This window comes from Cydia pomonella, chromosome 7 (genome assembly GCF_033807575.1).
Source record: "Cydia pomonella isolate Wapato2018A chromosome 7, ilCydPomo1, whole genome shotgun sequence".
Lineage (NCBI taxonomy): Eukaryota > Metazoa > Arthropoda > Insecta > Lepidoptera > Tortricidae > Cydia > Cydia pomonella.
This window is the reverse complement of record NC_084709.1, coordinates 18071407-18098783: the sequence shown is the minus strand read 5'-3', so window position 1 is coordinate 18098783 and position 27377 is coordinate 18071407. Positions and strand designations below refer to the sequence as shown.

The 27377-nt window shown below is 35.6% G+C and overlaps 1 protein-coding gene across 1 annotated transcript in view; it reads left to right on the top strand.

The window, feature by feature from the left end:
- The window catches only part of LOC133520040 (glutamine synthetase 2 cytoplasmic-like), a 32197-nt gene that overhangs the window by 1222 nt on the left and 3598 nt on the right, over positions 1–27377 (top strand). Inside the window, exons 2-8 of the mRNA XM_061854302.1 lie at positions 1948–1982; positions 4298–4471; positions 8508–8669; positions 12154–12367; positions 14727–14799; positions 16674–16858; positions 21808–21947. Of these exons, the coding sequence (XP_061710286.1) occupies positions 4306–4471; positions 8508–8669; positions 12154–12367; positions 14727–14799; positions 16674–16858; positions 21808–21947 (940 nt within the window). The 5' untranslated portion in view covers positions 1948–1982; positions 4298–4305. The remainder of the gene's footprint in view (positions 1–1947; positions 1983–4297; positions 4472–8507; positions 8670–12153; positions 12368–14726; positions 14800–16673; positions 16859–21807; positions 21948–27377) is intronic.

The window sequence follows — 27377 nt, the reverse complement described above, 5'->3', positions numbered from 1 at the left end:
TTCCATTTACCTTGATAAAGGGGGTTTAGGTTGTAACTCAATTGCAAATCAGCATTTGCACGGAGCAAGCTCCGAGTGTTTGTGTTTAAAATATATATTTGTTTTTAATTTAATATTAAAAATATTTTTTCTCAATGCTTCTCGTTCATTTCATCTAAATTCCGCTCAAGTTCTGTGCACTTCTGTTAATTTAAGGGGGTCCCTAACGCCAATGACCTCGATCTGAATCCCTTAGTTTTCTAATGTTTTTTGTAGCTTATCATATTAACAGTAACGGCTGTAAGCAATATAGTATACCATATTTACTTCAAAGTTCATTGTCTTCGAGATATGAGGCATCAAAGTTGAACAATTTTAGGCCAAAAAACTGGTTTACTGGCCATAACTTTTGTGTTGTGTTAATTAGTTTAAAATTAAAATCTCTGACTAGATTTTAAAGACGTCAAAGACGAATACAAATGTACATGTAAAATCCTTCACAGCAATCTAATAACGAAAAAATTGTTTTTTTTTTGTTTATACAATGTTTAAAAAAAAGTCAAAGTCAAAATCTGGCAGAACAGAATGGAGATAAAATATTGAAGAAATGATAGCCGTTTGTCTTATTAACCGACTTGGCGACGCTTGGCGATTTGTCGTCTTCGTTATGTTTGTTAGGCAAATTAGGTTTTCAATAAATTTTTGTCAAGCTTGAGATTTGATGGTATCTATGAAGAATCGAGGAAACTCCTCAAATGTTAAGCGCATACATATAGTGATTTTTGTATTTTCATCAACAAATCAAGCATTTACATTTAAACAATTTACAATTGATGCAGTGGAACTGCTGATGATGGTCAGAATGGAACTCTTCAACGAGGCATAAGTTCACGTTTGGCGATTTGTCCTCTTCGCTGTGTTTGTTGAGCAAATTAGATTTTCAAGACAATTTTTTGTCAAATGCGAATTCTGACAGGGGGTTCATGAGGAATCGAGGTAACTCCTCAAATGTTAAAGGCATGTATACAGTCGTCTTAGTATTTTCATCAAAAAATCAAGCATATGAACAAATTCATATGAAACATTACACAATGACGTCACAGTCAACTCACCTACTTTTTAAATATTTCTATCCTATTTATTATACTATAGAACTTGTGTTTAAAAATAACTGCTATATATGTTTTCCTAATAATTATCTGGTGCTTTATTGCATGGGTACAATAATTTATTTTAAATACAGTCGAATACCCTATTGCGGGTATCTTACCAGTCAACCATAGGACAAATCTGAAATGAGTCAAAAAAACATTTTACCTCCTTTTCTACATAATTAGGCGTAGAACGCTGTCTTTTTAATTTCATTGTATGAAACCCAACATCAACAATCATCTTTCTTTCACTCTTTGAAATCGGTTTTTTTTTCTTAAAAATTATAATTCTATCTACATCTAGTGCAAATGTAGGAGTAACGACTCAAAGCTGGTCAAAAGTCGATGAAAATCGCGACGAGCCCCTTAATGTATTTTATAGCAACAAAAACTTAAATTAATTAATTATTTCTATAATATCACAGTAAAGAACAGAAACACTTTTCTTCAAAGAAGAAAGAGTTATTTCAGTATACATATACCCCCACTCTCTTTGTCCTCTAGTTGAGCGCCACTATATGAGTAGTGATACATATGTACGAGTGGCTGTGATTTGAGCACACCCTTGAGGGATTGGATCCGTGCTATTTATTTCCCTTTCCTGTCCCCAAAGGAGAACAGATTGAAAAAAGTAGCCAATGTCTAATCAAAGCCTTCGATTTCACACGCCATATTTAATGAACATCAGTTCCTTATTTTAAGTGAAGAAAGGTACCTAACAGACAGAATAAACGAGTTACATTCGCATTAAATTTCTAATATTAAATATATGATTAATTATATGGCACGTTATTCCTTATTTCATCCTTTGTTTCAGTGTTTCTTTTGACAGGAGCCTTCAGATATAATAAGGTATGACAGACGATTATTTTCTGACTCTTCGAAAAATGTACGGCAGGGTAATTCTACAATTTAAGGCAGCTCTATATGTATAAATTAGAATTAAAGTCGAATTTCCCGTAAAATTGTTATAGGATTGGATTTTTACCAAGGAATTTGAATTTTAAAGAAACATTGATCACGTTTAAATAATCATTTTTAACCTCAAAAGAATGATTTTCCTAAAAACAAGCTTTCAAAGAAGCTTTTAGATTTAATTATGTTTATTTATATAACACGCTACTTAATACGTTATTGTGGTAGAATGGAAATTATTTTTCAACGCCCTTGCTCGTAAAATGGAAGTTATTGATCTGCTTTTAGGATCGTAGATATTAAACACGCGTGATTTTTCATTATATTATAGCACTTGTTAGGTAATGAATGATAATCCGAGTGACTTAAGAAGGTAACTGATTACTAATAATATATATGGAAATGGAGCCTTCTTAAATTGGTCGAGTAGATTTTATAATGCAGACTGGCGGGCGCTGGCGCCCCGCCGCCCCCTGCCGGGGCCCGCCGGCCGTCAGCGGCGAGGCGAGGGGCGGGAGGCAGTATGACAGATTTTAAACTTTTAATAACTGTTTTAACACTTAAAGTTTTAATTGTTAAAACTTATTAAATTAATATGAAAGTTCTTCTTCCAAAGTAGCACACTCGTATCACAATGTACTCTTGTGAGGAACCCTTCAGCTAATGTAATTACAGTATAAGAGTGGAAGTACAAAAGTGCAGATGGCAGAAAGCGGCATATATATATTTTATTTGGTTGGGAAGACCGTCTTAGGGCAAGAGCTCTCGTATTTTTATAATAGTCTGCTCTCCCGACCTTTTGTACAGATGTAGTGCATAATTATTTTCCATCGTATTTTCGCGGAAACGTACGAACGTGTCTTGCTATTTCAGTCATTCTCGGTACCAAACGTAACGTATTGAAGTAGCATGACAAATACGAACGTTTCCGAGAAAATACGATGGAATACAATTATGCACTATATCTGTAAGTGTAGTATGAGTACAGTAAAACCGCAAGAGTTAGAAGTAACGAAAGAGCTTGTAGACGGGCTAAATTAATAGACTGTCTTTTACACATTGACCTTATGTACCTACCTATATCTTTCCTTGGCTTTGTAATTTGTTATTATGTTCCGTAACAAAGAATCATTCTTCCGATGGGCGCTGCGGCGAATCCAACACGCACATACACTTACGACATATTTTTGAAATGTGATGGGTTCACCTTTCTTTCGGACCCACGAAGAGTCAGCACCCGCCAGGGTATATTTAATTGAGTGATAATCAATCGGTCTAAGATGTACTTGGCTATAAAGTGAAATACTTCTGCAGTAGGTACTACCTACATATGTCGAATTTTATAACAGAAATAATAAGTTGTATTTTCGAACATAAATTGAAAGGTAGTATACGATCCCCAGAATTTTAATTAACTACTTACTTAAATATAAATTATATTTATTTTCACAGTGGCATCTCTACTCTTATTATATTTAATCAATGGAAAATGCTAATTGTACTGTTTTCTTAATTACGCTAGGTTGAACAACGAAATTTATAAAGTGGAATTAGAGAGAATTTCTTAATTTTCAGTGGTTGGTTTTATAAATAAACTAAAGAAAAAGTCAAATACCTACGTAACTAGAGAAATAAAGTCATGAAATGAATTTTATTTTTTGTCATAAAACAGAAATCCTTTCTTACTCTTTACAAAACAATTGCAATATAGATACGTATATGATACTATTAAATGGCTTATCAAGAACTTTTTGGTGAAACGTTTGCTGCTAGAATATGGATGTATGCAATCTGTTTTGCATGCACAAGTAACTATTTATCTGACGATGACGACCAATATTTCTATCTTTATACAGATACCCAAATACAAGCATAATACATATGTCATATTATCATATGAGTATGTATAATCTTCAAAGATTCCCAGATTTTATTTCAGATAAACCCACAAACCGAACGAGCAAACAACGAGTAGGTATCCACTGTTCTGTCATATTCTTTTCTTCTCTAAATATTTGCTATCATGTTGAAAAATCAAATGTACTAATAATATTGTATGTAATGTGAAAGGTATTGAGCTTTTGATCGCCAAATAAATCGTTTGTTTCTTTCTTAACGGCCTCATGTGCTACAATAAATCGCGTAAGTTTTAGGTATACTGCTTAATCTCACACTGCCAAACTTTGTTTCAAGTAGATATTTGTTATGTCACGACTTATTTGTACTAACCTAACGAGTTTTGGCTATTCCAGGTATCAAAATGAATGCGGTTCCAACAGCGCTGAATAAAGCGGGGATGCGAAAGTACGAGGACTTGGAAGTCCCCTGTGAAAGTATCTTGGCTTCCTATGTTTGGGTGGACAGCAGCGGCATCGACCTTCGATCCAAAGACAGAACTTTTGACTACGTTCCCAAAAAACCAAAAGGTAATATAAAGGAACAGTATTTTTTAACTATACGTTTTGAGGTGATTAGTATCATTCCTGTAGTCATACTAAAACATTTTATAGTTTTATATTCTAGTTGGGTGTAAACGTAAATAGTACACCAATATCTACGATATGTTTACATTATCACGATTTCACTCATAATTGTAAAACAGAATCGGGACTTACTCGCCTCCACTTTTATTTGGCGTGATGTTTCAAACGTGACACGTTACGTCCGTGTCCATCAGTCACAGGCAGACTGGCGAGGAATTGTCTCACCGTCTTCTAGCTGCGCGGGTTTTGCGAACTACCCACACTTCATCTTGATTATTCGCTATTACTCTATTACTATTACTACTCTAACTAATAAAATTCGACATGATTACACACACATATATATATATATATATATACATAATAAGTAAGATTACACACAACACTCACGATATCCGATGATTTGTGGCTGGAAATATTTCCACGCTTGCATGTACAGACGTTCCTTTGAGAGGAGGATTGTGGAGCTCAATTCAGTGGTTTGGTCCTGGCTGTAGCAAATGCTCGGCTAGGGCAGACTTATTTGTTTGACGTTTCTTGACAGCCGTGATATATTTATTCCTTGACCCTTTCTGCTACGGTGCGTTTGGTTTCCCCAAATCTCCAATATAGTAGTAACTACCACAGCTGCAATCAATCTTATAAACGCCCGGTATGTGATGTGGAATAACATCCTTTACTGATCTTAGTTGCCCAGCCATCAGGTAAATCGGAGCGGCCAAATATCTGAACAAATATGTTCAGATATTTTTGAGCACCTCGGCCACTCCAATATATCTGATGGCGACTGTACATAGTCTGCGTGGGATACTTTCTTAGAACCTTACCGAAAAGTGAAGGACAAGGTCGGTACATTACTAAGAAAGTATTCCATATTTTATTATTTACATTATATTATAAACATACGTCGGGGTTTTCGGTGCGGGAATGTTTTACACTAGCCAAAAAACAGGTTAAAACTATAAAAACCAATACTATTTTAATATTTCTAATCGCATTTGAAGCTTACCTTCTATTTTTAATTCATAGTTTGGTAATTATTTTACAATAGACAAAGTTATAAATAAAAGAAAACATTCCCGCACCGAAAACCCCGACGTATGATTATAAATATCAACGATTGTTTAAATTTAATTCTGTGACAGACAAGTTCTTAGAAAACATCATTATAAATAACGAAAAGATTTCAGCTTTTTAATTAGTTGTCTAGACCTTAATTACACCAACACAATCATTTTAAATTACGAGAATTTCTGTTTTTTTTTTTATTAGTTGTCAAGGCCTTAACTAAGCCAAATAGCTAGAATTTAATTAATAGCCTAATGTAGCGTTAATAAGTTAGGTATTAATTTATATTAGTATCTAACTTTTGCTATATAATCAATTAAATCGTGTACAAAACAAGAATCGTTTACTATTTTATTTTTGCAAATCCATCGTTACTAGACACACGTTTCATTAAAGCCACGCACACCCGCAGCACGACATTTCATAATGAACCAATTTATATAAACGGTGGTTATTGAAAATATTCATGTTGCAATCCTTTTATTAATATCGAAAACGAAAACTAGCTCATTAGTGTATTGACTGATTTTTATTAAAATAGATCTGAGAGTTTCACGTTTAACCGATGCCTGAACGGATTTTATTAAATTCAATCAATAGGTCTACATTTTGTTTTATATAGGAGGCTACCGAGCAGACAAATGGCCTGATGGTAAGCGGTTACTGTCGTCTATGGACACTTGCAACCAGAAGGGTTGTAGGTGCGTTGCCGACACTTAAGGGGAGTACGCTCTTTTCTTGAAGGTCAGAAGGTCCTATCGGTCCGTTCATTCTACAGTTTAGCTGTGCCAGGCAGGAAGTTACTGGAGAAACGCACAGTTGAGGACTGCCAACCATCAGAGTGGAGAAGATGGAAAAGGTGTCGCGTAGAGCGATAGCGGAAAGACGTGGCAGGGATTAATCAGAACAATTCCTCGGAGAATGCTTTCGTTTTTCTCCTCAGCTCTGCAGGTAGCTTTCTCAACCGATTAAAGCATTTTTGATCAGATTCGATAGTGAGATATATTTTTTGTTGTTTTGTTTTATTGCAAAATATTCAATATGGCGGAAATTGCAATAAAGGATGTAAGCACTAGCTTAAGGCCTTTGTAAATTCGCTGCGATAATAAATCAAGATTCTTTAAAAGTTTTTTAAGCTTATCGCGAGGCCTACTGCTCACAGAGCTACTGGTTTGTATTTGTATTCATTCATAATTGAATTTCGTCGCTTCGGTTATGATTATGATCAAATCGCTGTAGCGCTGTGTTTTGCAAGTTCCCAACTAATTAATGCTCTTCGCACGTGTTTCGAGTTCGATAAACTTTGCCCTTTATAAAAGCGGAATCAAGCTTGGGCCGCCTCCCTACGCCCTGACATTATAAGGTCAATATGGAGAACACCGGCATATTTTTTTTTTTATACTACGTCGGTGGCAAACAAGCATACGGCCTGCCTGATGGTAAGCAGTCTCCGTAGCCTATGTACACCTGCAACTCCAGAGGACAAACGAACTCTCTCTCTCTCTCGTATTTTGGAATACGTACGTCCCTCAGTCACAGTCAGAATGGGAGACCTTCACTCCATCTGCTCTACCAACCTTCTTTTAGTGAAGTATGTGCATAAACACAGAGTTAAAAACAACGAAAGAGCTTGTCGTTTGACCTTCCGAACAGCGTAAGCGTATAACAATAATTTTAGAGTTGGCAGCCAATAATACAAAGGCCTCTATGTAAAGCCCTAACATAACGTATCAGAATTGAGGTCGTCAAATTAAGGTTAATGTTACCTTCGCAATTTACTAGATCCCGCACAAGCTTCCAAGGCTTTGCCTATTCCCTCTTATCAGTTCTATCAATCTTATTGACCAATAACCACCACTCAATGCCTTCGCTCATATCTATTGTGTTCACCTATTTTTATTAAGGCCAAAGTTATTATAAAAAGTTAGATTGAACTATAAGTAATAGAGTTATTCAAACTCTACATGATTTTAGGCTAAAGGTAAAAACATGAGAGTTATAATAGAAAAGAAAAGAAGGAAACCAACAAAACTCGACATGTTTCGAAATTATTCCTGAATAATACTGCGTACCATAGTGTGAATGAAATTCATCCATAAAGTGGACATGCAATTTTGCGGCTGGCTATGCGTTTTAAGATTCATTTTTACTTATTGCACGCTTTTGACCTACTAAACCACGGACTTATCGCAAATAAACTCGAGCATTACTTCCTTCTTAGCGAATCGGTATCAGGCTGTGGAGATGAACAGTGAGCGCTCAGTAGCTGAGCCGATCGGTTATAGGTCAGTTCCCTAGGGGTCTAACGTAGGCAATAATCTGTTTGTTCTACTCATGACCTATTTCCCCTATGACTCACCTACGGTTGATTTTGTAATGTATGCCGACGATATAGTAAACGCGGAATATAGGGCAAACTGTGCGATAACGTCATATTTGTCACCTGTAAACTTTTTGTGGTTTCGGGCAAATGGGATGATCCTAAATCTGGATAAGACAAAGTTAGAGCTCGATCTTAGACAACCTGTAGCTACTTCTACCGATAATATAGGTAAACAACCTATGCGGGTAAACATAGAAAATGTGCCCCTGCCGACAACTAATATGCATGTTTTGTTGGTTTCACCTTTGACCGTGACCTTCAATGACAAAATCAAATTGATAAGATGTGCGCCAAATTAAGTTTTGCACATTTCTTCATTTCAAATTGAAATAAACGTCAATTTTGACATGTCGTTTAGTTATCGATCTTTTAAAGATCTTTCCCAGATCTTAAACGTGTCTTAATCATTCTTCAAATCGAGCCATTACTCTCTATTCCTATTCTTAGAAAATAGTGATTCTATTTATATGTTTCTATTTCAAGTCACAAATGTCATAATGTAATTTTAAATTATTTAATGTTTCACAGACCTACCGATCTGGTACTATGACGGCAGTAACACTGGGCAGGCATCCGCCGACAACGCCGACACGTTCATCTTCCCGCAGAGAATCTACCACGATCCCTTCCGACGCGGCAGTCACATCATGGTGCTCGCAGACACTTACCAGCACGACTACCAGCCCACAGGTTAAAGACTTTAAAGGTTTATTGAAAAGGCCAACTTAATGGAAATGATGATGTGACCCTTCGTCGCATCTGCCATCCCGATATAATTTTATTTTTCGCTTTTTTTTAATACTACGGCGGTGGAAAATAAGCATACGCCCCGCCTGATGGTAAGCAGTCTCCGTAGCCTTTGTACGCCTGCAATACCAGCGGAGTTACATGCACGTTGCCGACCCTAACACTTTGCACTCTCGTTGAGCTCTGGCAATATTACTCACCGGCAGGCAATATAACAGTCAGCGAACACATCTATTAGCGTTTGTCAATAAAACTATAGTCATCTTGGCAACTACCCCCAGGGGTAGTAATGCCAGCATTATTATGAGGTTATCAAAATTATATGCACAGTAAACACGACGCTATCGTGTTCCTCAACGCTCCACATTTAACTTCAAAAGGTCGAGATTTTAAAGTGGTGGACCAGCTCGTGGTGGTCAGGTCACCTGATCTTTTTGTCGCAATGTTATAAATTGTAAGCGAAAGTGTAATTTACTTGAGACGTTACTACCTGGGACTATTCCAACAACCGCCGCGACAATAATTGCACACTCTGATATAAAGACCTAACCACCACATGGTAGAGGCAGATGCAGCAGACTCAAAATTAGTGATCGTTTTCAATGTGCAGTTTTCATAGCAAAGTATGGTTGACAATTGACAAAAAAGATATACACAAGAAATTTTAGTATCATATATTATACACATTCACCCGTCATTATATATACGGATGCTGTATTAAATGTATATTTTGATATTTCATGCACTATAACATGACTCCACTTTTTAACTTATGCAAATAAATAACTAATATAGTCTATCAAGCCCCAAAAGCGGCAAATTTAAATATTTTATAATATATATATTATTATTATCTCGCGCGAAATATTATTATCTCACAGAAAATTTACATTTCGCGCCTTTTTCTACCGACAAATTTGTTTGACCGACTATACACGCTACCCAAAGGTTGTTTGGAAGAGATCGCTTTTTAGCGATAAGACCGCCTGTTGTCTGCCTCTAAATTTAATCAATGGTTTATTTTTCTTGTATATTTTTACTGAGGTGTGCCAATAAAGAGTATTCTATCTATCTATCTATAATCGTCAATATCCCTGGCGGATAACTCGTAGAGTGGTTTTATGGTGATAAAATAGGGACCTGGTGCACTTAAATAAGTGCTCCCATCTGGCTTCTACGTTATGGCATTCAGGATATCAGCTAAGGTTTACACGCTTATGTGACCAGCTGACGGTCTTAACACCGTGATACAACCGGCTGACGATTTTCTTATTCACAGTAGCATCTAATCTAAACGCTCATCTTCAGCTTCAATCTGGACGCAATGAGTAAATTTATAATTTTTTTACGCACCCAAAAACGTAACGGCAGCCGATGTCCACGAGGGTAACCTACACATCGTCCTTAACTACTTTAATTACGAGTTATCGCACGTGATGCTATTGGTCATGGAAATCTGTTCCTGGTTCGCGGGCTAATTGACGTTGCGACTAATTGGCCGTTTCAGCGGCTTTTTGTTGTGGGTTAACAATAGCCGGTTGTCCAAATCCATTTTTCGCCTATTTCTAATGATGTCATCTACGTCAACATTTTATACTATGGATATGACAATAATACTAAAGAGCAAATATGGTCAAGGTTACATCAAACATGTAAATTTTCGTAAAGGCTCCTAAGTCTTCATCGCTATTCAAAGTTGTTTTAATGGCTACTTTTTGTTGTACAGTCGTCATCAGATATATTGGAGCGGCCGAAGTGCTCAAAATTATTTGAGTACGCACTATAGCGTCTTGACAATAGAGGCGTGTTCAAATATTTGATGAGGCTTGCCCGTTCCGATATATCGAATGGTGACTGTACGGTCAACCAATTTGATGCCTAGGCCACTATAGAACCATGTCATAATGACTTCTACGACAGTGCTTATTGAGTGATGTATGTCATGTATAGACTAGTTAAAGCGACAAGGTTCTACGAGTATAGTGGCCTAGGATTCAAATTGGTTGACTGTACATAGGTTGTTGACACTTTTTCGTAAAAAAACATATTTTAGAATACTTGGCCATTAGGTACTTTCATTTTCTGGTTCGTGATAGAGAAAGAGGTTTAATTAGGCTATCAATCCCGATAGCTTAGTTCAATAAATAACTAGTGTAATGATGATGGTATCCTCTTATCCTCAACAGGGACACAGGGCTCTCAGAAGGGATTAAATCGGTTCGTGTATTCCTCCCTTGAGTTTCAGTACAGATTTAGTGAATAATCCTTCCCAACGTATTTTCTCGGAATCGTTCGTATTTGTCATGCTACTTCAGTCAACCTCAGTGCTTTTTGTACTGAGTCTGACTGAAATAGCATGTCACGTTCGTACGTTTCCGTAAAAATACGATGGGAAAGGATAATTTACTACATCTGTAATAAATTGTAGATACCAGATATACAGGTTAAGTATTAACCCATAGTACCCTAGACGATTAGCAGGGCTGCTGCCTCAAAGTGTACCGCCACACTCGATTTTATTTCAGAGTTTCTTCTCTTATTGGTGGTTTTTGACGACCGGTCTGGCCTAGTGACCCTGCCTATGAAGCCGATGGTCCTGGGTTCGAATCCCGGTAAGGGCTTGTATTTGTGTGATGAGCACAGGTATTTGTTCCTGAGTCATGGATGTTTTGTATGTATTTTAATATTTGTATATATATCGTTGTCTGAGTATCCACAAACCAGGCCTTCTTGAGCCTACCTTGGGACCTAGTAAATTTCAGTAAGAATGTCCAGAGTGTTAGAGGTTGTCCATGTTAGAGGGCATTTGTCAAGGCCCCTAATGGTCTCTTCCAGCTGTTATTCAGCTAGGTGACAGACTAATTAACCGCCGCCCATTGCTCGGTTAACAACACCTTCTTTTGGTGCCAGCCGGGTGATGTATGTATTTTGGTCAACGAATTCCTATTAATTGGTTCAGGTACAATTTGAGAGACTTTTTTCCGTTTTTTTTTTTTTATCTTACACAGATCGACCTAGCCCCAAACTAAGCAAAGCTTGTACTATGGGTACTAGGCGACGATATACATACGTTTATAGATAAATATGTACATATAAAACACTCATGACTCAGGAAGAAATATCTGCCCAAACAAATAAATGCCCCTACCGGGATTCGAACCCGGGACCATCGGCTTCATAGGCAGGGTCACTTTCCACTAGGCCAGACCGGCCGTCAAATCGTATCGCAATAGATTAATATCATGAAAAAGTAGAATTCAATATAAATATATATTAAACTCCACCTGAAATACCATTGATGACCATTAATAGCTTATCAAATAATATTTAAAATAAACAAAAAATATAAATATTATAAAATAAAGTTGATATTTGATAAATAAAAGTTTGTAGCTATAATATTTTAACAGAGTTTTTTTACGTCCAGCATCCAACCGTCGTAAAGCGTGCATGTTATCGTGCGAGAAGACCGACGTAGAAGAACCTTGGTTCGGTTTCAACCAGGAGTTCTTCCTCACGACGACAGACAACCGGCCGCTGGGCTGGCCGCCCGGCGGCTTCCCCTCCCCGCCCGGCCCCTATTACTGCGCCATAGGTGCCAACAGAATCGTGGCCAGAGACCTCATGGAAGCTTTCTACAGGTATTGAAAATTCCTTACTGCAATTTGTTTCGCCCTAAGATTCCTAAGACTGTGGTCAAAGGCGCCTAGCTTTTCAAACGTTTCATATACTTGAATCTCGCACAGGTGCCGTCGTGTCCGGATGGGTTTACGGCTTTCGTTGCGAAAGCGAATCCGGACACTACTTTTGACAAGCTTTTATTTATCTTGCAATGTACCTATATATATGGTATGTAACTATGTTTGTACGGGTCAAATCTTGCAAGTTAAATTTGACCCATTACCCGGTTTCCGATAAAGCTGAAAATTTTCATACATATGTAAGTCTGCGTGACAATGCAATATTATGGTACCATCTAGCTGAACTGATGATGGAGACAGGAGGTGGCCATAGGAACTCTGTGATAAAACAACGCAACCTCATTGTGTTTGCGGTTTTTAAAATTGTCTCGATGAGTATTACTTGCCCGTGGAAAGAAAAGTACAGTCAGCGATAAAAACTTGTACCAATAATGTTTTTTTTTGCCAAAAACTTATACTTTAGCATGACATCTGTTTCAACTCTTTACTATACATCACAAGACACGTGCCTGAAAATATACGTTTTACTGGTGTTAATATACTGATTCTTGTGGTATATTTTTTGTGTTCTGGGGTTAGAATTTTATTACGCTGCAGTTGCTATCCCCTAATTTCACCCTAGTACTAGAGATTTTTTTACTTTATTGAAACCATTTAATTCTTTAATAACATTATAAACTTTAGTATTCAAATATAAGAAATAATAATAAATTAAGTATAAACATAATTATCAAGCTATTTCACATGAACATTCAAATTGGAAAATACTTTTATATAATTAATAAATAAAAAATAATATTAGCGCTAGAGATGATCGACCAAATTGTAACCAAAACCCGACCGCATGTAAACGTAACTATGAGCTCTTACTAACTTGCCCATTTTGCGCGCAATATCCAAGTTATGGCTTTGAGACAAACTATAATACTTCGTGAGGGCTAAAGTTCAACAGAGAACTTTAGATTACCTTGAAAATTAGCAACCAAATGACAACTCAAGGCTTCTCATCTATGGACTACTGAGATTTAGTTTGTATAAAGGTTCCCACAGCAAAATCGAACCATAATATCATAATTTGTCGATTCGATAACATTTTTTCATCCTAGGATCATGCCGTTGTAAAGTAATTCCATCTATGATTAAAATTTGATACTTGGGTTAGGTTTTATAGCATGAGAAAAAGGGTAAACAATCTTGTTGCCTTTTTATTGAAAAACACTTTTGAAGAATGAGTTACAGCAGATATGTAACAATTATAATAGCATAGCCATATATTTATATTAATTTGTTTTCATAAGTAGTTCGATAAAAAGACTCCTTAAGATTGTATACCCTTTTTCTAATGCTAAACGAGGTATAGACTGTATAATCTTGTTAAGTACTCTCTCAGTTACTGGCCGATTTAGCGTGAAATAATCGAAGTTACAACATCAGCAATTACACGCAAAGTACCATTAAGTACAGTACATGTACCATTTGAGTTAAATTGCTACACCCTACACATTTGCGTCTTGCGTCGCCATTTAACTCTGAAAGTCGCTGCCAAATTTACAAAGTTTTCTCTGAACTTCCTAAGAAAAGCGTATTATTATAACAAATTATCAAGAGGTGTTTTACTGCTTGATAATTGTGCTTTTTAACATATCGTTAGGTAGGCAAGAATATAAATCATCTACAATAGGTGCTGACTTAATACAATACGCATAAATCCTCAGTATATACTCGTAAATCCATAGTATCCTCATCAAGTCATCAACAACGACAGTAACCTTCAGTTTTATTAAGAGATAGGTTTGCTGGTAGAGATCCCTCATAACATAAGTTCGCCTTTGTGCGTAGGTGAATCAACAAAATCAATAAAATTAGTAGTTGATTTTATAAAAATCTGTGTCAGTGCTTGTGTTCAATCTGTTCATTACTGGGATTTGGTGAGCGGAGGTTAGGTTTTCAAAAGCGAACCCAGAGCGATTAGTACCTAAAGGCTGAAGTATTTTAATCAAAACGTTAATTAACTGTACCACTCTAGATCTAGATGATTCATTGAGGCTTCTATTCCAAGATAAATTTAGTTGCTTGAAGTAAATATTTTGAAATATGATCCATTACGGGCTTTGCGGGTAAACGGAGTATCAACTTAAATCACAATCTAATTAATTCCCAGTGTTTAAAACAAAATACAACTCGTGTAGCATACAATTAGGCTTGTGGCATGTTCTTGACAGGCCACGTTGGCTCAGAATTAATAACCTAGGCCCAAACTGCGCCATTATTACCCTAACTATAATATTACTGTCGACAGATGTTGTCTCTTTGCTGGCGTCAGTTTGAACGGTATCAATCCCGGCACAACTCCATCTCAGTGGAATTTCCAGGTATGTCCGACAACGTTTATTTCTCCCGCAATTAATGTGTAGGCAAGAAGATGGCAAATGGACGTTCTTAGCTTTATGGAGCCCAGCCATTAGGAGCTTGTTGGGGCACAGTAAAGAAAATAGCATCGCGTTTTTAAGATTGTCGGAGAGGGTGTAACTTGGGGACAAATTGTAAGCTCATTTCAGAAATCGTGTCTAAAATGTTTTGAAAATAGGGAAGTGCCGTGCACAAGAGGGGGTATTTGTCGTGATAATGAAGTCCAAATTTAATAACAATGTTAATGAAATGACTATAGGCACACACTAAGCACAGTGTCTGTATTTTTCAACAAAGATTTTTCGAAAATTACGTTTAAAATACATGCTGCGCTTGGAGAATAGAAATTGTATGAATAGATAAGGACAATTAAGGCAAAGAATTGATAATTATTCTATTCGTACAATTTGCAAATTTACTGGTTTTCTCTCACTGTCACATTTTATTGAATTCATTCATAATATATACACTTATTGTCGCATTCATTTTAAATCGAACTTTGGTTAAATTATATGAATCAACATGTCTAATTATGTTTATAGTAACGAATTCTATTTATAAAGCGAGAGTGAACTAATTGAATAAGCTATCTAGTTGTATTAAGTAAACATTTCTAAAAATATGTAGAGAAATTGATATCACAGGACATAACTGATACAATGTTAGAATGTAATTTTGTTTTGTATATTTCGTTAATCAGCTTTGTGTTGCCATATTACACAAAAATCTGTATCACATGCACATGCTCAAAATGTACTGTATGTATGTAATCTACTGCACATGCTATAAATCAAAATCTCTAGCACATGCGGAGGGCCTACCGCGAAACACGAAAATAGAAGATTCATTATCTGCCTCTCTATCACTGTTGCATATTCGAGCGATAAAGAGGCAGATAACGAAATTTCAATTTTCGCGTTTCGCGGTAGGCCTCTGTAAACAAACCGCCTTGATGCATCAATATCATAGTGAAAACTTCTCAAAAAACTGTTTCAGGCATAGTATGTATTAATAGGCTATGGTTTACGATATGTGATAATGCTGCTCTCTAGCGACAGAACACTGCAATAATAATCCCTATTAATGTGTACACAAATATTATTTAAAAATAATTTTGTAAAAAATTACGGTAAATGTAGGCACCTCTTTATTACACCGCTCAATATCGAAATACAGATGGTAGGAGCTTTTGCGCGAACAAACGAGCTAAGCCGCGTTTTATGGCCATTGGCAAGCTTTATGGTATCGTTATTCACATTTGAAATGCTGTAATCTTTATTTAATACTTCTGAGTTCTTATTACTACTGCAGTATGTATACTCATTTAGGTCGCTGTAAAAATTCTGGTCTTTTGTGGGTAATTTGGCGTTTCTTTTCTCATATCTACATGGTTTTTGTAAAAACTTTAAACGTTTTTATCCAAACATAAGAGATGTGCGAATATATTAGTTCAAGAAAATCAAACTTCAAAACGGATTAATCGATGTAGCTCCAACTTTCTACCCACTCAAGCTGTACGAGTTTTCCAGCTGAGGAAGCGCCGTGCACCTAGCTCAATTGCGCGAGAATATTGGAAACAAGCCGCAGCGGGGTTCCTGTACAATTCCATGGAGTTCGTGTTCAATTGATACACATCGATTTATTATTGGCTTCTGGATACCAGGACGGATATGATGGTCGTATTTGTCTACGTGCCAGCGTGATAAAGACAGTGTCCGTGTCTCTTTTAATTGCGTGGTGCTAAAAAGTGATACATATTTTGTCACGTGGATAAAGCCATCCATTATTCGCCTGCAATTTTAGTATTTTTATTTATTTGTCGATGATAATACCACAGGTTGGGCCGAGTCCTGGCATCCGCTCGGCCGACGACCTATGGATGGCGCGTTACATTTTGGCGCGACTGGCAGAGGAGTACGGCACAGTGGCCTGCTTCGACCCCCAGCCCGTGCCCGACTGGCCTGGCAACGGCACCTTCTGTTACTTTTCCACCAAGGATATGAGGGAAGAGGACGGCATACTGTGAGTTTTGGATATGTTAAGTCTGATCGACAGGATACTCGGCCGGCGATGACAATTTAACCACGGCCCGTATAAATAAATAAAAAATATAATTACCTATAATTATACAAAATGTGCACATTTTTCGCGCAAGTAATTTTTTTTTTTCTTACTTTAAGACGTGGAAATCATACCAAAAAAAGGTGTTGCCTTTATAATTATATTATATATATATCAAAGTTTTCCACCTCGAAAGCCCTTCGGATCATTGTATATATAATATACGGTAGCAAAGAGAATTTGAAATGGAAGTGGATTGTCAAAGAAAATTTTGTAGCCACAGTAAATTTACTGCCATATGATTAAAACTTTTAGAACGCCATTTGACTTTGATCCTTATTCTTTCACTGATATGTGTTCAATTTGTTAAACATCAAGAAGTGGCGCCATCTCACCGGGTATCAGCTAAAGGTTGTGGCGCCATTGCTCGAAACAATGCCGCCATACCTCTGGCCTTTGATCTATTAGGTGGCGCCACTTTTTGATATTTAACAAATTTAACACATATCAGTGAAAGAATAAGGATCAAAGTAAATTGGCGTTCTAAAAGTTAAAATCATGTGTCGAAAGATGGCAGTAAATTTACTATGGCTACAAAGTTTTCTTTGACAATCCACCTCTATTTCAAAGTCTCTTTGATGGTGGGTACAGTGAGGGAAATTGTTATAACTCGTATCTCTGGTATACCAGGCTAGTCCTCTGAATCCACAGCACTTCTTTTGGGGACAGCTTGCTGTGGTAGCATTTCTTCGTCGACCAGATCGGGCAGGTCAAAATCGTCATCTGATAGTATAGTCAATTTATATAATTTATATATTTATGTAATACTTTTTGTATTGTTAAAATTATATCATTATTCTCTAAAATAAAATAAATTTATGTTAATTGTTAGGATATCTTAAGAAAACATGAGTGAAATAGTGATAAAGACGGATTACATTATTTATATAATACTCGATACCTACATATAACATTAACACAAATCAGGCCTCAGTGGTATTGATCTGTAAGCGTCATCTCGGTCTCCAAAGTCGCAAAAATGTACTAAGAGGTACTAAGTGCTGGTCTAGCTGTTATTATTTCTTGATTGATGAAGACACTGCAAGAGTTTCAGGTATTAAACTGATTGCATAACGCTTCATATTAATAGGTAAAATTAAATTTTAATATTAAAGTTCTCTAACATAAATAAAAGATTACGATTGTCATTAAAATTAATTGTTGTACAGAAGCTATAAATGTTTTCGAAATGACGCAAAATGAATACCAGCATAATGAAAATTAATCCCAATCAGTAAAAACGACTCTTAAAACTTTTTTAATTTTAATCGGGTTTTGAAGGAACAAATTACTTTTTTCTACTCATCGACTGTAATGGTTGAATTAAGATTTCGTATACCAAACTATGATTGCGTACTTTTCATGTATGGGCTCCCAACGCCATACGTTGTAGTCAACTATTAAAAAAAATGACCAATCACGTGCTGCTGCGCTCCCATAGAAAATACTAAACGGTTTAATTTCGTTGACATTTAATTTTTTTTTAAGTATATTGTACCTATTATTTTGAATTGATTTTTCGCATGGTAGTAGCTAATACTATTTGCAGTTTATGTGATTTTTTCCATACAAATACTTGTTCAAAAGAGATATCAAAAAAATCTCTGACAATTTATTCTTTTTTTTTCAGGGATTTACATATTTAAAAAAATCTGAGTTATACTTCTACTCATTCTTTGTAGCTATGATTTTGTTTGATTGTACAGGAAAAAAATGACTTTGAAAAATGTGTCCATAAAATGACGTTTTTAACAATATCTCGGTGTCGGTTCTTGATAGGGGGCTGAAAGTTAAGGTGGTTATATATTATAAGATAGCCAACAAATGACATTATAAAAATTCGATATTCGTCAGAGGGGCCAGTTCTCCTTCCTTAGCCTGCTAGACCCTTTACGTGTAATTTAATGCAATGATTAAACATTTATTGAACAAATTGTTTGCGCAAAGTGAGGTCTAAATCGAAAACGTCGTATACCGGCCCCTAAACTATTATTTTTATTTTTGCAAGCTTTTATTTAACTTGCCCTGTTAGTAAGTGTATAATATAGTTCTCAGAAGCCTTTGATGGGGTCGATATAGGAATTAAATGTAATACGAAATATATTAATAATTTAAGATATGCAGACGACACCGTCCTGCTAGCAAATAGTGCTGAAGAATTACAACATCTATTAAACCGTTTAAATTCGAAAATAAATCATTACAAGTTGAAAATTAACATTAGCAAAACTAAATTTATGGTAGTAAGCAAATCTAATACAACTCCACACGTTTTAAGAATAGATAATACACCAATAGAGAAGGTAGAAAAGTATAGGTATTTGGGCTGCTGGCTGAACGAGGACTGGGACATGGAGCAGGAAATACGTGTCAGGGTGGAGATTGCGCGAAACGCCTTTATAAAAATGCAGTCTATATACACTAATAAGGATATCAACCTAAGACTTCGTTGGAGACTTGTAAAGTGCAATGTACTATCAGTGCTCTTCTACGGCTGCGAAACTTGGACTCTGAATAAAGCGATGGAAAAGAAAATAGACGCATTCGAAATGTGGCTATATAGGCGCATGCTAAAAATATCCTGGACCGATAGAGTTACGAATGTGGAAGTACTAAAAAGAATGGAGAAAAAGTTGGAGGTTTTGGTTACGGTGAAAAAAAGGAAAATATCTTATTTTGGACATATATACAGAAATGACAAATATAATATACTACAACTAATATTGGAAGGAAAAATTGATGGCAAGAGGGGAAGGGGAAGAAGGAGGTTCATCTGGCTTGACAATATTAAGAAATGGACGAACGTGAATACTGGCAAGAATGGCCAAGAGCAGAAGAGAGATGGCAAAGGTGGTCGCCGACGTCCGTTAGGGCATGGCAAATAAAGAAGAAGAAGTTAGTAAGTGTCAAATCTTGGAAGCTAAATTTGACTCATTTTGCGATTTCTGATTGAGCTAAAATTTTGCATACTATGTAAATCTGATCGGATGACAATGACAATGCAATAGTATGATGTCATGGAGCTGATCTGATGATGGAGACAGGAGGCGGCCATGGGAACTCTGTGATAAAATAACGCAAACTAATGTGTGTTGGGGTTGTTAGAATTATTTCGATGAGCATTATTTGCCTGTGGAAATAAAAGTATAGGCAGCGATAAAAGCTTTTACCAAAAATGAAAATTTTCCCAAAAACTTATTATCTGTCATTCCGCCTATGAAATTCCATAGTAAAGTTCTAAAAAGAACTGGAATAATCAGTTTTGAACAAAAATCAATAGCGTATGAGAAATAAATCACGAAATGTGAACATAAAAATTATAAATGAGTACGTAATAACAATTGACCGCAATGTGCAACTTTGATTGTAGCAGAGTTAATATTTGCTTACAAGCAATTTAAACCAACCTCATATACTTATTCGGTTTTCGGGATTATAATTAGATATAACTTTTATTTATTAACGTAATAAACGACATACTATTACATTACCGAATCTACGACATATATTATGTTATTCTTGATATAATCATATAAGGGCATATTTACATTTCGACTAATTATACACTGTCATAATGATCACATACTACAGAACATATTTGTAATATAACTAGTTATATTTATTTGTATTCAAATAAACGGCTCCCAGAAAGGTATGCTAGATTGAGTTAGAACTGCGACCCGTACAGAATCGCCTATCTATCAATAAGTATGTTAGGTTAGAACTGCGACCCGCGAAGAAGCAACTATCTATTAAAAAAATAGGTAACATTAAGTTAGAACTGCGACCCGTAAAGAAGGGACTATCTATCAAGTTTCAGTGACGTGGAAAAATCTCAATTGATAAAAACATAAGCGTCTAGTAAGTAATTTTCAGAATTATGGTACATATCCACTTTTCGATACAACTAGTATTGCGACGTGGATACTTAAGTTCCACTTACTGTACAAGAGACAAAGTAAAAGTAAAAAGGAAACCCAATTTAAATTGATACGAGTACCTGCCAGCGTCAGCTACACAACTCTTGAAATGCATCGATGCACCGTAAAAACTCATCCTGTTTCATTATTGACACCTTCTGTGATGCAAATTGGGTGTACGCTGTTCAATTTGCTTGTTAGCAGAAACAGTTTGTATACTTCTACAGAAAAGTTGCACAGTATGGGTTATAATACCCTAGTCACCAGCATAAATGGCTATGCGGGCGTGGTGCTTAAAATGATCAACAGAATCTCTTCCATAAAAAAATAGTTTTACAAAACAATATAATATACGTACATACATGCAATGTAACCCATAATAGTGATAAGGCTTAATAATATATAGACACATACACAGGTAAACAACAGGCGAGTTTTGTGACCACGCACATAATCTCATAATAAAAGAGATTTTGCACACGGTTGTCAAATAGAAATAAGTACTTTATTTGAAAAATACATTTAATTTTCTTTTTTACCTAGAGTTTTCGGTTATACCTTATTTTTACCCCCGTGTCATGTTTACCCACCAGCGGTGGCAGCATGGTTCCATTTTTACCGCCTGTCACTGTGCCCGTCACTTTCGCACTTACATACTTGTTAAAACGTGACAGGCATGGTGACAAATGATAAAGAACCGACCTTCTCAGTCCTAATGACCCTACATTATAATTATGTTACTCTATAAAAGCCCGAATTATAGTAGGTATTAGTGTTACCGTACCGGTAGGCGGTAAAACTTAAGATTTATCAACAGGTACCCGAAATATTAAGTGACCGTCGTTTATTTCTGAATTTTACCGATGTTGACTTAGTATATCTTAAAGCAGTCGTCCACTATCCTCATAATCGCGTAATTTTGTATTGTAGGGTGATCGAGCGCGCGATCGACAAGATGTCTCGACGGCACGGCGTACACATTAACGAGTACGACGCCAACAATGGCGCCGACAACGTCAAGCGGCTCACTGGGAAACATAATATCTCTCATATCAAAGACTTCACTGCAGGTAACTAGACTCTCTTTTTACGTATCCCTCGTATTATCGCAAAATAACCAAGCTAAAGTGAGGTCAACGTATCGAGATAATGTCTACTCTCCTTTTGCTTCTCGTATGCCATAATGTCGAAAGCTGTTGCTTGGTACACGGTAGCTTACAGTTTGATTTGATTTCATTTATTTCATAACAATTAATTACAATACAAAAATGCTACGTCAATGTATTTTATGATAGTCAATATTTTACCTATATAAAACTAATATAATTTCCCAAATGTACAATTAAAATGTCAAAAATATAAGGAAATACATAATAATAATAGATTCTTCAATATTTTTAATCTCGTAAAGTTATTTTATTACGTTGGGCTTACATTATCACATTTAAATTAAAAATAACGGCGCTCACAACGGTGACGACAACGCTCGTCGACAACTTGCATATTAATGATTATAGGGGCTTATTTCTCGAACGGTATTAAACTGATATTATTAGTCCCACACTGAGTATAACATGAAATCCAAATGAAGACATTTCTTTGAACATAATATTTTCATTCGTTTATCGTAATTTCGGTAAAATCTACTTAATACATGAATTTTAAATACATTTTATATAGATTATTTCATTAAATAAGATACAGAGGTATACTAAGACCTTCATGTTAAAAAAATCCTTAGTGCCTTCAAATTGGATTTCGGACATTTGATTTTACTATGAAACTGAAAATTTAGCTTTTTGAACAGAACTTTTTTCTAGGACCGAATAGTACAAATAAGTAATAAACGTATACAGAAACCATATTACTAATTTTCTAGAACTCTTTAAATAACATATTACTATACGCAACGCAAGGTCTAGTATTTTTTTTATAGGTACAATTTTTTGTAAGTCTTGCCCAAATAACCATACGTGTGTTAACTCGGGGCATGCATACTGAAGTGATGCAACAAAATATTTTAGAACCAAAAATTATAGAAGCATCCGTATCAGACATGATATCGAACCTCTCTGTTACGACATACATATATAGAGGATTTTCAATGAGCACAATGTATAAATAAATATAACATTTTATTCATCGATATAAAATCCGTACCATGTGCCGTGAGTTAGCACATGTATGTAAATAATATATGGAAATGAACACATTACTTTTCGTTGTAGCTGTCCATCATGCTAACACATTTTTACTTTAAGAATTGCGTTTGTCGATATAGGATTGTCATCACGCCTATTGGGCATTCCATGATATTGTCTACCGTTGTCTTCTGGAATGCAACGTTTTTGAAGATTGTAGGTAGGTAGGTAATTATAGGAATTTTCTTTTCTGTCACTAACTAATTTATCATACACTCATCCTAGTACTAGTAAAGTTTACGTCAAAAATATGTTTAAACATTTTTCGTTTTATTACAAAAGAGTAAAGTGCAAAAGTGTAAATATATCTTTGACGTCGACTGTGCAAGTAAGAATTCAATTCGAGTTTTGAACTATAATAGTTATTTATTTTACAAGGGCAATGTTTTTTTATATTGATGATATCCGAGCAAGCGAAAGATTTTGCGTTGCGAAAGATTCAAACAAATCTTGCCATCGCGTGAAACACAAAAAAATTCACCACACCAGCGCATGAAAAATACTGACCGTAAAATATCACACAAAATCAAACCAAATAAATTCAAAATGAATGTTATTAAATATTTATATCATTCAGAGTCATCATTTAAAAGTCAATTCATTTCGATACTTCTCTGAGATTCCCACGTTACAGGCTGAGCCTAGTGTGGGGATCAATGTACTGCTGCTTTTGTAATGCCAAATTCTTGAAATAAATATATTCTTTATTCTTTATTAATTCCACCAGCACTCCCACTATTAATTAATTATTGATTAAAGCACTCTATATTTAGACTGTTTTTATTAGTATTGATCGCTAACCAAATTTTGGTGGTAACTACTGGGAAAAAAAATCCCAGTAGTTACCATCAAACCGAGTTGGTGGTAACTAGTGGGATTTTTATTTTCCCAGAAGGTACCAGTGGTTAAAGGTGGGAAAAAAAAGGCCAGTAGTTACCACTGGTAACAACTTGGTGGTAACTAGTGGGAATAACCCATTTAAACCCTTGTTTTTGAGTTGGGCTGGCAAATAAACATCCGTGGGACACGAGGATTAACCAAGCATTTAACAAGATATTCCATTGGTTTCGCTCCGACGACGTGGCACAATTTGAAAAATACCTTTTATAATGGTTAGACATCAAAAGCTCTACATTTCACTATTCAATTATCAATGGTGGTTGATTCCTTAGCTACGAGTCCAATAATTACTCACCGACTTTTTGCCACTGTTAAAAGAACCGTATACCCTACGCTTTACCGTTCAAATTTTAAAACTATGCAAAGTGAGATATGAGGTTGTAGAAGTGAGCAATTCAAATCCATCATCAACAGGACTCAAAGCTCGTTTTTCAATAGAGAAAAAATGAGAGAAACTCTCTATTGAACTGAGAAATTCCAATATATAACGGGTTGGTTCCAAGCAGATAAATAATTATGATAAGAAGTTTAGACATAAATAGTTACACGTTGGAAATACTCTTTCATGATCTAGTTATCAAATTTTGGATACTGATTGGCTATAAACTAACCTATACATATTTCAAGGACTGGGTGTGATTATTTACATTCTTCTTCCTCGCGTTTTCCCGGCATTTTGCCACGGCTCATAAGAGTCTGGGGTCTGCTTGACAACTAATCCCAAGATTTGGTGTAGGCACTAGTTTTTACGAAAGCGACTGCCATCTGACCTTCCAACCCAGAGGGTAAACTAGGCCTTGTTGGGATTAGTCCGGTTCCCTCACTATATTTTCCTTCACCGAAAAGCGAATGGTAAAATATCAAATGATATTTCGTACATAAGTTCCGAAAAACTCATTGGTACGAGCCGGGGTTTGAACCCGCGACCTCTGGATTGCAAGTCGCACGCTCTTACCGCTAGGCCACCAGCGCTTCCGATTTGCGATTTGTGTTTGTTCTTAATGTAATATTTTTATTTCATAATAATTATGATTTCAATAATTGCAATAGAGCAACAATAATAATCAAGAAAGGAGGATCATTATTTTAAAATGATAGTAAGTTTTTGGCAAAAAAAATCTTTATTTTGGTACAAGCTTTTATCGCTGACTGTACTTTTCCTTCCACAGGCAACTAATACTCATCGAGAAAATTCTTAAAAACCCCAAACATAATTAGGTTGCCTTGTTTTATCACAGAGTTCCCATGGCCACCTCCTGTCTCCATCTTCAGATCAGCTCCATGGTACCATAATATTGCATTGTCACCCGACTTACATATGTATGCAAAATTGCAGCTTAATCGGAGACCAGATAGTAAATTTAGCTTTCAAGACTTCCTTGACCCAAACAAACATATATACTAACAGGGCAAGTTAAATAAAAGCTTGTAAAAAAGAAACTTGAATATTAACATAAAGTCTGTGTTTTATAAGGATGCTGACCAAAATTATCACTCAGTCACGGCACGGTCGAGGTTTGAACGATTTTATTTATTTATTTATTTGGGAAATATACAGCACATAATAATGCAATAAGGTACAAGATAAAGTTAGAACATAAGCCAAAACAGTTTCCACTTATAATAGCTAATACAAAATTCCTTTGCTCCGAAAAAAAAGTACAATTATTGGGTATTTTTAATTTAAAGTTGAATTTAACAGTAACATTCAGACCACCACACATACGAAAATTTTAAGTTAGAATTCGACTAACCTCACTTTGCACTGACATAAACAGAACAAAGTCCGGTCGTGTCATTATAAACGTCATATTAATAATAACTCCACGGCCGATACGGCCACGGTGACTGCTATCAACTCCGTTGCTGGCACTGGTGTGCTCGCAAGTGGCTGACGTAGCCGATCTTGTTTGTAAAAGTTCAAAACGGCAAAATTAAAAACACGATGTAACATTCGTGACAACATACCAAAAACAACCTACGTAATTTGGTCGGATTATTTTTTGCACACCCAAAAAATAAATAGACTGTGACAAGACAAGGACAAACAGTAATAGCGCTTTCTCTGCGACTCCTACTGAAAGATACATAAGACTATCCCGTTCGGTCATTTCCCCCCTCTCACTCATGCCTAATCCAGTAATACTAGATTCATGGCTTAGTCCGACCGACTCTAGAATATTCTAAACACCGGAAAAAATGTTTAGCAATATAACGATTGAATGATAAATGATAATCCATACACGTGTCTAGATTAATAATACCTACACGTGTAAAAAGTCTTATTTTCGCTGGTTGGAAATTAAGTATATCATGAAATCTATTGGGAAATAGAAAACATAAAGGATGAATTGGACATTCAACTTTTAAAGCATAAAGCGGTAGAAATTTTACAAATGTCGGTGAAATAGCAAAAATACTCCAAATTTTCTCTTAAATTACCCATGATTGGTGCCATTAATATACCTATGCTCATAATAATAACGATTTACGTGAACAATAGGTGTTTAAATTTTGCTTTCAATAGAATTTTCCAAACAAATCTATTCGATATTTTGCGGATTCTCATTGTAATAGGCTTAAAAGTTTTCTGTTGTTTACATTGTGTTAAGTTGAAATTTATTTAATTAAGTTTAGTGTACCTATACAAATAACTACAAATAAGGAAGTTGCCAAGTGACTGATAGAGTGGAAGTAATGAAATGAGAAATCATTGCTTCATTAATTCCAGTGAATACTTATCGACCTTGGACCAATTTTCTGAACAGACATCGGGTTCTAGGGGGAATAATTTTTGAGGTAGGGAGTTTCTAATACTATAAACAAATAGATGAACGGTGTTTAACTTTTGAGAAAGCTATTTTTCTTCAAATGCCGTTGTTAATTCTACGCAAAAAGGTAAATAACAGTTTTACGTCTCAAATTAATCATCAGCTGATAGTTTTTTTTAAACCAAAAGATTAACAAAGCTTTTTTTATCTAACACGGTTATTGTAAAGCCCAAAACTAAAACGAAAAAATCACTAGTTCTACTTTCCCCTTTCTTACTTCTTCCTTCTTCCTTTCCTTTTTTTCTTTCGTTTACGCTTATTTTTACATAATCTCATTCACATTGTTCATCTTCTGGGCAAATTGGCCTACTTTGGCAGTTATTTATTTTCATAAAAATACTGAATAACGATAAGAGGTTGGAGTCGTTTAAGATCAACTTGATTAGGGTGAAAAAGATAGAGTTAAGCGACTACCCCAAATCTAGTTTTTTTACATGTGTTGTAATTTATTGATATGATTCAGCATATAATCTAGATTAGAATTAATTATTCCAAATGCTCATATTGTAATTCAGTATAATTATAAAAAAATATAATATGAGGAAATAGGGCAATTTGCTCAGAAGAT